Source organism: Octodon degus, unplaced genomic scaffold (genome assembly GCF_000260255.1).
Source record: "Octodon degus isolate 3935 unplaced genomic scaffold, OctDeg1.0 scaffold00017, whole genome shotgun sequence".
Taxonomy (NCBI): Eukaryota; Metazoa; Chordata; class Mammalia; order Rodentia; family Octodontidae; genus Octodon; species Octodon degus.
This window is the reverse complement of record NW_004524593.1, coordinates 3,083,801-3,095,834: the sequence shown is the minus strand read 5'-3', so window position 1 is coordinate 3,095,834 and position 12,034 is coordinate 3,083,801. Positions and strand designations below refer to the sequence as shown.

Genomic DNA, 12,034 nt, shown 5'->3' with positions numbered 1-12,034 from the left:
ATATATATGTGTGTATCTCCAGCAGCTCCAAAATTTATGAGTGTATTAAAAGGCAGTATTCTAATTTATATTGACAATTATGATGGCAGCCTATTAGCAAACTTTAAATTATGTTCAGAATTCTCAGTTTAGGAGGCAGAGCAGGTAAATTATACATCTTATAGAAATTAAAATAGGAAAATATTAAAAAGTCAAAAAAGTTCCCTATTACTTGGAAAATGTAGGAAGTATATGGCTAAGGATTTTGTACTAAGACTTATTGTTATCTTGTGAAACACAGGATTTTTGTATCATGAATAGTTATGTTCAGGGCTGGCGAGATAGCTCAGTGGACTAAGCGCCTGCTTAGGCAAGTGTAAAGACTGGTGTTCCATCCCTGTCACCACATGCTGTGCCAGACCTGCCCTTGGGTGCACTGAGTTGACTGAGTCTTGGCGTGGTGCCACATGCCTGTAATCCTAGCACTGGTGAGGCTGAAAACAGGAGGATCACTATGAGTCCAACTGCGTAGTGAGACCCTGTACCGAATACATTTTTTTTTTTTAAAAAGTTATGTTTAGACAGTGATATTTCTTTTAAGGATGTGTATTTTTATTTTTATTTATTTTTTTATTTTAGTGAAGGATTTACAGGATGTTCAGGGTCTCACTACTAGATTGGACTCATAGTGATCCACCTGTTTACAGCCTCCCAAGAGCTGGGATTACAGGCACGTGCCACCACACCCAGTCTCAATTGCCATCTCAGTGCACCCTGTGGGCGGGGCCACCTCTGCGGCCTGGGGATCGAACCCTGGCACCTATGCCTGTTTGCAGGTACTTTAATCCACTGAGCTATTTGGCTGGGCTTAGGATGTGTATTTTTAAAAGGAATGTTTATGGAGGGAGTATTGAAAAGAAAAAAATATTGTTATTAATTTCCTGAGCTTTGGAGCTGGTGAGATGGCTCAGTGGTCTAAAGCACCTATTTGGAATAGGCTTGGCAAAGCACAGGGACCGCGGTTCAATCCCCCAGCACCACATGCCAGCCAGCCCTGCCCCCTGGTGGGCTGAGCTGGCCACACACACACAAATAAATAAATAAATAATTAAAAAAAAATTCCTGAGCTTTGATTGAACTGCTAAGCATTTCATCCTTAGTATCTAATTTTCATAACCACTTTTTAAAAGTAGGATTTAGCTCCATTTTGCAGACAGAAGTTGAGATGCTTGGAGAGAATGACATAACCAAAGCCTCATAGTTAGGGAGTGGTGTTGTCATTGTGACAACCCAAATCTGTCCCAATTCCAAAGCCTATTTATATTCTTTTGTCTAAGTCATAGTTTCTTATTTTCAAACTTAACTAAATATTAAGCAAAAATATGTAAGACTTTGTAAATAGGATATCATGTCTGCATCTTGTACAGCAATTAAGCACTAGGAAGAAGGTATACAATGTGTTAATTATTGAAACTGCCCTACCAATTTGGTTTGAAACTGTCTCATTGCTATTTGTTTCTCAATAAAATTATGGGAAAAAAGTAAGAGAAAAATATGGAAAGATCATGTTGTACATGGCTTTATTTCAGTGCTGTGCATATTAACTTGGTCAATTGATTTGATATTTTTGTTTATTTTTTTGAGATAGGCTCTCTCTATTTGATTCCAGCTGATCTTCAATTCACTATGTAGCCCAGGCTGGCTTCGAACACTTGCCTTCATTTCCAGTGTTGGGTTTACAGGCATGTGCCATCATTCAAATATTTTTAACTTGAGGGTTCCTTTATTAATAAAATATCAAATATATTAAATTTTTATTAATTTGATAAATTAAATGTCACATGCAAATTAGCAGTGTATTTCTCCATTTCTCTTTGTAATTGATTCAGATTAATGGGACCTTTCAAACTTTGGCTTACGTGGCCAGTTGTCTTAAATCTTGGTTAATCACAGCAACCTGAAAGTGTTATATAACTGCCCTTTAGTTAGGCTTGTCTCACCCAGTGTCTTACTTGCCTCTGGGTTGTTTTGTGTCTGAGTATAGCACTGAGTTGTGAGTCACGTGTACTTTTTGATTGTGAAAGTATGCAAAGGCTAAATATGCTTTCTTTGTTCGCTAGGTTATGTTTTGTTTAGTCATCATAATAGTTTTAGTTCTTGATAAAACATGGCTTCAGTGAGTTTTGGCATTTCACTTTCAAAAATCAGTATGTGTGGTTTTCTCATTTGTCATAAAATTTGTTCGGGTAATTTGGGGCTCTCATTTTGCAGTTTTACACAGACATGTAGTACTCTACATGCAAATGCAACCATAGGTTTAACATTGTCTTTGGTTATAATGTACACAAGCATTAAATGTTACATTGTTATTAATTTTGACATGGATACATGCATATAACCCACACCTATCAAGATACAGGGTATTTCCTGCATTCCTGAAAGTTCCTTGTGCTTCTTGCCCTTTGGTTCTTGAACCTGTGTGTATGAGTATGCACACCTGTGTGCATACATGCATGTACACACACTGCAAATACTGTCCTGATTTATTTCAGTAAAAATTAGTTTTTCTGTTTCAAAAAGTAATTTAAAATCGCATAGTGTGTACTCTAAGAGATGGCTTGTTTTCTTTAATTGTTTGATTCACCTATATTGCTTATATTTTCAATCTTTTTCCTTTTCCATTGCTGGGTAGCATTCTATTGTATTTTTAATTATATGACTCATATATTTTGGATATAGGTGATTTGTTATATTTTACTAATACTACCTTCCAGTTTTGACTTGCTGATTATCTTTTCTTTCTTTTATTCTTTTTGAGACAGGGTCTCTCCATGTAGTTCAGACCACCAGTCTTGGACTTTCTGTGCATCCGTAGCTTTTGAACTCATGGCAATTCTCCTTCCTCAGCCTCCCAAGTGCTGGGATTATAGGCATGCATCACCATGCTTGGCTTGCTGATTATCTTAATATCTTTTGATAAGAATTTTTATTTTGAGTATTATTTGTTAAATTTTTGTTATCTTAAGGAAATCTTCGTTTACTTTTATGTCATGATGATACTCTCTTTCGAGAATTGATTTTAGGTTGTTTTTTTTTTTTAATCTGTATCTGGGATCACACTCTGACCTCGCGCTTGCCAGGTAGGCGCTTATACCACTGAAGTGTATCCCTGACCCCTAGAATTGATTTTCGAAGTTACGTATTTGTAGTTCCAATTGTATGTTTTGAGAAATGATCCTTTTAACTAAATTTTGGCATGCAATATACAGAAGTTCATTTTTTTCCCAGATGGGGTTCCAGATTTTTCTAGTACCTTTATGAAAAGATTTTCATTTCCCCTTGACATGTTTTACAGTTTTTATTGAAATGCAGTTGACCATATAATTGTTGGTTTATTTTTGGAATCTTATCTATTTGTTTATATCTGTTTCAGTCTTTCTGCTGTGGCTTTATAGTTGTGTGGAAATCAGATTTGGCCAGTCTTCCAAGTTTGTCTATTGTTACTGTCCTAAGGTTGTTTTATCTGTCCTAGACTCATTGTGTTTATGTACTGTGTAGTCATCTTTCTGTGCCTGTGACAAAATATTTGAGAAAACAACTTAAGTGAGAAAAGATTTGTTTTGGATTGTGGTGTCAGTGATTTCAGTCCATGGTCTGCTGACTCCACTGTTTTGACCCATGGAAAGGCAGTGCATCTGGTCAAAAGGGCGGCAGGAGCCGGGGAGATGGCTCAGTGGAATAAGCGCTTCTTTGGCAAGTGCAAGGTCTGAGTTCAATCCCCAGTTCCACCAAAAAAAAAAAAATAAATAAAAAAAAAAAATAAATAAAAAGCGTGCAGACCCATGCTGCTTACCTCAGATAGCATTGGGAGGGAGGGAGGCACAGAGAGAGGAGAAGGGAGGAGGGGGCTCCTGGAATAAGACCCCATATAGTCCGGAAGGGCAGGCGCCATGACCCCTTTCGATCAACTAGACCTTTACTCCTAGTAGTCTATCAGCTGTGGATTTACCAGTGGATTAACCCAGGGATGAAATGAACACCCTGATGATCTAGTCAGTCCTACAAAAATCCGTATGCTAGCAACCACTGCTTCAGTACAGTGTGCCTTTTGGGGACAATTTGGATGTCAACAGTAGCGCATAGATTTACAATCATTAGCTTGTTAGTTCTACAAAAGAAAGAACAAGAAAGAAAGAAAGAAAGAAAGAAAGAAAGAAAGAAAGAAAGAACTGCTTGAATTTTAACAAGAGTAATGAAGTTTGGGGAATACTGATATTTTTAACAATATTGAGTATTTTATTTCATAAAAATAGCCTGTTGTCAGACTGCTTAAGACCTTTTACCTTGTCTTAATGGCATTTTATAGTTTTCAGAATAGAGGTTTTATATATCTTTATTAGATTTATTCCCTTTTATGGCCATTGTAAAATGTTTATTTTATAATTTTACTTCCTTTTTGTTATAATTATATAGAAATGAAATTTTTTTGTATATTGACCTTGTATTTTGATAGAATTTGCTAAGTAGTTCTAATGGATTCTTTAGCAGGCATTTTAATATTTCTTATTATTAGACAGTCATGTCTTTGTTTTCTTGAATATCTTTTGCTTGTTCTCTTTCCTGTTATCCTGGATGGGACTTGTAATACAAGATGTATAGAATGGTGAGAGCAGACAGCCTTTCCATTTTTTCCAGTCTTAGGGAAAAAAAGCATTTAATCTTTCATCAATAAATGTCCTGTAAAAATATTCTTTCTTATAGAATATCTTTATCAGGTTGAAGAGGTATTTTTTGTGGTAGTGGTGTTCTGTCTGTCTTTCTTGTTTTTCTGACACAGGATTTCACTTTATAGTTCTGGCTGGCCTCAAACTCATATTTAACCTTCTGCCTCAGCCTCCCAAGAGCTGTGATTAGAGACATGTGCTAACATTTCTGGTTTGAAAAGTTTTCTTCCTGTAGTGAAACTATCTTAAATTTTGTTAAATATTTTAAGTTGCCAATTAAGTGTTGCATAATGAAACCAAGTTAAGAATATAAACTTGTTTTTGCCCTTACAGATTACTAAGTAAGTAGGTTTTGCTGTGTATTATTTTAGATGGTTTGCTTTCTGGCTCTTAGACCAACTAAATTTAATATTATAATTTGATAATATACTTAAAATGCACTGTTATTACACTTTATAGCATTTTATATCATCAAAATAGCAATCTTTTTTTGCCAAGTACAATTTTCAAAATACTAGGTTAAGTATTCTTATTCACTTGGGTTTAAGTGGATTTTTAGATGACCAGTATTGCTCTTAATTTGGATATATTAGGAGATTAGATTTTGATCATAGGTTTTCTATTTTTTTTTCTTGCAAATCTAGTGTGTTGTTCAAGGGACTGCAAGTAACTATTCTGAACTTCAGAGAAACGGACTGAATTTAGTCCTCATAGATTTTAGACTACATTTTAATATTCCTTATATTAAAAATGCTAAATACTTTTTTGTTGAATTTTTATTCTGTGCCTAGTACTATATAGTATAGATACTTGAGAACTAATGGCAAACAAAACAGATGTTTTCTTCTCTTATGGGGCTTGCAATCTAGTCAAGATAAAGCTGAATAAAATAAATTATAACCTGTGACAAGTGTGGGATCTTGTCTCATACATTGTAGTAACTCAAGGAATTTCCTCAGAGAAAGTATTATTTGGACTGAGACCAAAAGATTATAGCTAAATTAAAGAAGTGTGTTAGCAGAGTAAAAATCAAGAGTACATATCCTGACGTAGTAGTAATGTGACAGATGTATACAGAACTAGGGTGAGGGGGATGGGCTAGGATAGGCAAAGACAGTTTGGGGAATACTAAATAAAAGAAATGAGATTGGACAGATACATGGGGACTAGATTTCATAAGATGTTTTAGGATTTTATATTAAGTGCAGTATAAAACCCATGAAATACTCTAAACAGGGAGTGACATGATCTGGTTTGCATTTTGGAGCGAATATACTGTTTTGTGGATAATGAATTGAGAAGAAGCCATAAACAACTTAGAGACTAGTTTGGAAACCACCTCAGTTGTCCAAGCGTCAGATCATTCTAGCTTGCCTTGGATGAGAGTAAAAATGGAGAAAAGTTAGCAGAGAGGAGGGGTAGTTGAGGAAATTGGTGTAGCTTGAATACATGCACTTTTTTGGTACCTTAAAATGTCTTAAAAATGAAATGATTGCTTTAGTCTCTATGTGTTTGCTTGCTATGATTGCTTTTAAATAAAAAAACCAGATGCTTGTGGTATATCCTCTAGTGATGTTACATACTTTTAGCTGTTAGAAGTAGTTCTGAAGTAATCCCAAGTAATGACTCCTCTTACATATTTTTTGATTAGCATTCATCAGTTTAAAGGACACAGAAATAGTTGGTCATAATTATAAAAAGAATGGTAATAATAAAACACCTAATGACCCTTACAATGAAGAGAATGATGCCTAATGTGAAAACAAAGAATGCTGCATGTAATGAGCTATGTAAATATATGATATCAATGTTCTCTTATTATTAGACCTTCATATTATCAGTTAGTTCCCATTGTAATCATATCAAGGAAAAGCACAGAAAAAAAGCACAGAAAAGAATAAAAGTCAGGGACTAGTACAACCAGTTGCTAGGAAGAAGAACATTTCCTTGTTAGAATTATTGAAACTTTTTTCTTTTAAGTTAGTGGAAAGAAAGAGGCTCCATGGGTCAGAGGCGTAGCTTCTTACAATGTCTCATGTGCATATGTCATTGGAAGCATGTGTAATTTAGATTATATACAGTATTTTTAGATTCAAATCATTGCCAGGATTTTTTTTTTAGAAATATGTGTCAAAACAGCGATCTAGTTTTAATTCTTCAAATGAGTTTTTTTTTTTTCTGTTTCCTTAATTTTAGAAATATTACAACTAAAAACTATTTTTAAATGTGTAAGCCTATACTTTTAAAATGGTACATTTAATTTTTGGTGACTGAGTTAGCTTTAGTAACTGATTGATTTAATTGTAGAATTATTTTGTAGTGAAGCTCATGCTTTTAGGTATCTCCTAAAGTAAAAATGCTTCCCTGTAAAATAGGACTTTCTAATTATTTTTTAAAAAAAATTTATGTATTTGATGCAGGGTCTCACTACACAGCTTGGACTCGTAGTGATCCTCCTGTTTCAGCCTCCCCAGCACTGGGATTACAGGTGTACGCCACCATCCTGGGTTTGGTGGCTAGCTCTGCACACCTGGGACGTGGCTGGCCCAGGATATGGTACTGGGGATCAAACCTGGTCCTTGCTCTTTGTGCTTGCCTAGGCAGGCGCTTAGACAGCTGAACTATCTCTGCAGCCCTTTTCTAGTTCTTTTATATTAATTTTAAATATCTTCTTTTAAACTGAGAGTATTTATTACAATTTTTTTTTATTCTAACTGGTCTTATAAATATTTCTGGTAAGGAGGAGTATACTTACCATTCTATATTTTACCTAAACCTTCAAAGATTTTAGCAATATCATAGTATTTCTGAAAGAAAGTTACATATGCAGGAAGGAATGGAACTTTGTGTACTTGAGATATTATTTTTATGAAATTTGAAGTAATTGTCCTGAAACATTTTCTGACAGCCATCAGTAAGAACAAGAAGATGAGGTTTATCAAAAATGCTGTTAAGAGTAAAAATTTTGACTGGGTTCACACCTCTGTAATTGAAGGTGATCTGCACTGATTTTGCTTAGTGCCCACTTTGTTTATTTGGCAAATGACAATTATGGAACTCCATAAAGAGTTAACAGTTTTATAGAGAAAATATGCACATAATGCCATGTTTGACACGTAGAATGTGCTCTGAAAAAATATCAGTTATCTTGTACTTTCACCTTAATTTCTCTGATTTATCTTAATTCCGAAATAAATTTTAAATCAGTTCAAATCAGTTTTTTAAAAAGTGCTGACATCATGAAAAATATGTTTAGAATAGGTAAGTGGTTATCTGTAGTACATAAAAAATTAATGTCTTTAATATTTAGCAAATATTTGAGCAAATATCTAATTTGTCTTATAACTTGGCTCTTGTGTAGCTCAAGCATTGTATGATAAATGTTTTGATCCTTTGATCTTTTCCACATATTAGGATAAAAGTGGACTGCACAGTGTTTCTATTTATTCTGATGTGTATATTCATCTGAGATCATAATTGAGCTTAAGGATTTCTCTGAACAGATTTTAACATACTAGTATTATGTCTAGTGTTTTGTTTGTACAGTTAAATATATTAAACTCATCAATATTGTGTGGGTGTGGCTAAGATTTGATAGATGAGTAAATGGCTTTTAACTTCTAATCAAAATTTGACTATGTATTATATAGAAAAAATAGTCATATCACTTCAGGTCATGAAGACTTGGCTGATTTTTAATAATTAATAAGTTTTTCCTGCCAATGAGCATTAGGTTACTGCTGACTTTTTAGTGTCACAGTACCTTGTGGTAGTTTTTCCACAGAGTTTAAAGGTGTATTCCAGTTCTTTATTTTTTTTTTTGTACTGTTCACAGGATATAATATGTACAAAAAGTATCGGGAAAATTCCTCTAGAAGTTCCTAAATGCGATTAGCATATTATAAGGATTGGTCAGTTCCATTGTCTCCTTTTGTCAGTCTTCATCGGAGCTTGCTGAGAAGTCTATAAGCCTGCATGTGCCTGGCAACTGTTACCTAGTGACAGTTTCAGCTGCAGTAGCCATTGGCTGTGTTGTTGATTGGGGCAGGAGGACCGAGTCACCTTTCTGATGGTGAGTTCTGCATCAGCTTAGGATGAGGAGGAGGAGCAGGGCTTGGGCTCAGGTGGAAGCAGGCAGTGATACTGAGAGATTGTGAAGAATCTACCGACAGCATCCTGGTAACTGCATCACAGTAAATCGGACTTCTGAATCAAGCAGCTTAGTCTAGCAGCTGATAAGAGTGAATGTAGGTGAGAAGCATTACCTTATTCCTGTAACAAGAGAACTATTTTGTGATAAATGAAACTAAGAATGTAAAAGGAATATCCTGTGATTATCACAGAAGAAGGATTTCCCTGAATGATGTGGTGGTGCACCAGAAAATAACTTTCTGAAGAATGCTTTCTACTAAGCTGCTGCATTGTTCCTGAAGGAAAATGTTTTTATTTCTAGTGTATGCCTTTTCCTCAAGAGCTATAGAAAGGACTGACAAGAGACTCTTGGAAATGCCTGTACTGTAAGGGGTGGGGGAGACTTTGGTAAATGTAAACCTGATACAGGAATGACCTTGGAAGCCTTTTGGATGGATTTTATCCTGTCAGCCTTTCAGTATTTCAAGTTCGAGGATTTAAATTCATCTTGATGTTTTGAGGTATTTTAAAGCAAGTCTATCTCAAACCCTACCTAATGGTCCTGGTATTAATTGAGCACTTGTTCAAAATAGAATTCAGAAATAGAAGAGGCATTTTCTTAACGTGTGGCTACATAATTCCAAATGTAATAAACAAGGTAATTTTCCACTTTCAGAAGACTTAATTGAAATAATGATTTAATGTGTCAATAATATAATGGAAATATAAAAGTATAATAGTATATGAAAGCATTAGAAATAAGTAATGGTAGTATTTGTAGTCATATAAGCTCAATGTATAGGAAACTCTGTTTTCTCAGTTTCATCTATATTTGAATATATGTGGCATATGGGTGTAAGGTTATAAGAAAAAGAATTAACATTAAGCAAAAATTTAACTGTAATGCTCATTATAAGGAAAAAGTTATTCAGTTATAAATGCTGAGTTTAATGGCTAAAAAGATTTTATTTTGAAAGAGAAGAGGTATAAATTACATTGCTGTTAGTAGCACCCAAAACTGTAATTGACTAAACCTGTTTTCCTCAAAAAATGCTTTAAAAATGCCTGCAGAATTAAAACTTTAGAAATTTATACTATATTGTTTTCAGATGTTAATCTTTTAGCTCATTGTATGTTATCTTCTCTACTAGACATATACATTGCTTGCTTTCTAATGAGAGTTACATGGCAGTCTGGAGTTCGTTACCTGTATTTTACTCCTTTGTGCCTAAATAGAGATAATTCTTAGAATTAACCATAATAGAATTTTTCTTACGAGAGAGAGAGAGAGAGAGAGAGAGAGAGAGAGAGAGAGAGAGAGAGAGAAAGAACTGGATCACAAAGTTGACCTGTCAGCATCAAACCTGAACTGAGCCCGAGGACACTCTTTGCCACAATGAACTTTCTCTCTTAGCTTTCCAAGCAAATCTGAGGTCTTAATTGTTTAAATTTTAAAATATAAATGCATTTTCCATCGTAGATGAAGCAGGAAGTCTGAGACAATTTAAGATTTTCTTTTCTCTTTTTTTCCTAGTTGATCCCTAAGAAACTACCTCTCTTAGGAGAGAAAAACAGCCTACACACAGAAGCTTTCCTTTTCTTGGAAGTTTTTTCTTTTTACAGATTTATTTTTTTATAGCACAAGGTAACCGATCTACAGTATTTTCTTTAGAAGTGCCTTGTGTCTGCAAAAAGTTACTTGAGAGTACCTGAAGAAGCCAATCAGAAACTTTTTCACCTTCTAGCTTACCCTCCTGTCTTATTCCCCAAAGCTGAGATGTCTCAGTGGTGAACTAAGGCTGATGAAGAGACCTGAGCACTCTGGGGCGCTCAGCTGTAACAGAAGCACCGGCACTGTCTGCTGAAGCAGGTTGTGAGGCACTTGTGTGCTGACTTTAACAGATGCTGGAAAGGGTACCTGCTTGCTGGAGCCAACACTGCAAGTCCTTTTAATTCCAAGCCATGAATGAATCCAGGTGGACTGAATGGAAGATTCTGAACATGAGCAGTGACATTGTGAATGTGTCTGAGCATCACTCTTGCCCACTTGGATTTGGTCATTACAGTGCAGTGGATGTCTGCATCCTTGAGACAGTTGTTATTGTCTTGCTGACCTTTCTAATCATTGCTGGGAATTTAACCGTTATCTTTGTCTTTCATTGTGCTCCACTCTTACATCATTATACTACCAGCTATTTTATACAGACAATGGCATATGCTGATCTCTTCGTTGGAGTTAGCTGCTTGGTTCCTACTCTGTCACTTCTTCACTACTCCACAGGTGTCCACGAGTCACTGACTTGCCAGGTTTTTGGATATATTATCTCTGTTCTAAAAAGTGTTTCTATGGCCTGTCTTGCTTGCATCAGTGTGGATCGCTATCTTGCAATCACCAAGCCTCTTTCCTACAATCAACTGGTCACCCCTTGTCGCCTGAGAATTTGCATTATTTTGATCTGGATCTATTCCTGCCTAATTTTTTTGCCTTCATTTTTTGGCTGGGGGAAACCTGGTTACCATGGTGACATTTTTGAATGGTGTGCCACCTCTTGGCTCACGAATGCCTATTTTACTGGGTTTATTGTTTGTTTACTTTATGCTCCTGCTGCTTTTGTTGTCTGCTTCACTTACTTTCACATTTTCAGAATTTGCCGGCAGCACACCAAAGAGATAAATGACCGAAGGGCCCGATTCCCCAGTCATGAAGTAGATACTTCCAGAGACACAGGACACAGCCCTGACCGACGCTATGCCATGGTTTTATTTAGAATAACCAGTGTATTTTATATGCTGTGGCTCCCCTATATTATTTACTTTCTTCTAGAAAGCTCCAGAGTCTTGGACAATCCAACACTGTCCTTTTTAACAACCTGGCTGGCTATAAGTAATAGCTTTTGTAACTGTGTGATATACAGCCTCTCCAACAGTGTTTTCCGGCTAGGCCTCCGAAGACTTTCTGAGACAATGTGCACGTCTTGTATATGTGTGAAAGATCAGGAAGCCCGAGACCCCAAACCTAAGAAACGGGCAAATTCCTGCTCCATTTGAAGAGACTTAGGCAGTAAATCAAATGTAATCTGACAGTAGGTTTGGATTATATTCTTGATTCATCTGGAAGGTTGCTACCAGAGAAATATTTACTTGAATAGTTCACAATGAAATGAAGGATGACAGTAAAGATTCTCCTCTCCTCTCCTCTC

General features: G+C 35.7%; 2 protein-coding genes across 9 annotated transcripts in view; both read left to right on the top strand.

The window, feature by feature from the left end:
• Positions 1 to 12,034, top strand: part of Rabgap1l (RAB GTPase activating protein 1 like) — a 711,712-nt gene that overhangs the window by 252,443 nt on the left and 447,235 nt on the right. The window lies entirely within an intron of this gene.
• Positions 10,767 to 12,017, top strand: Gpr52 (G protein-coupled receptor 52). The gene has a single exon (XM_004626785.1). The coding sequence runs from the start codon at positions 10,797 to 10,799 to the stop codon at positions 11,880 to 11,882; it is 1,086 nt and encodes a 361-aa protein (XP_004626842.1). The 5' UTR covers positions 10,767 to 10,796; the 3' UTR covers positions 11,883 to 12,017.

What these genes read in the sequence shown, in the direction of transcription:
- Gpr52 (XM_004626785.1), top strand. Translation starts at nt 10,797, where the DNA reads ATGAATGAATCCAGGTGGACTGAATGGAAGATTCTGAACATGAGCAGT.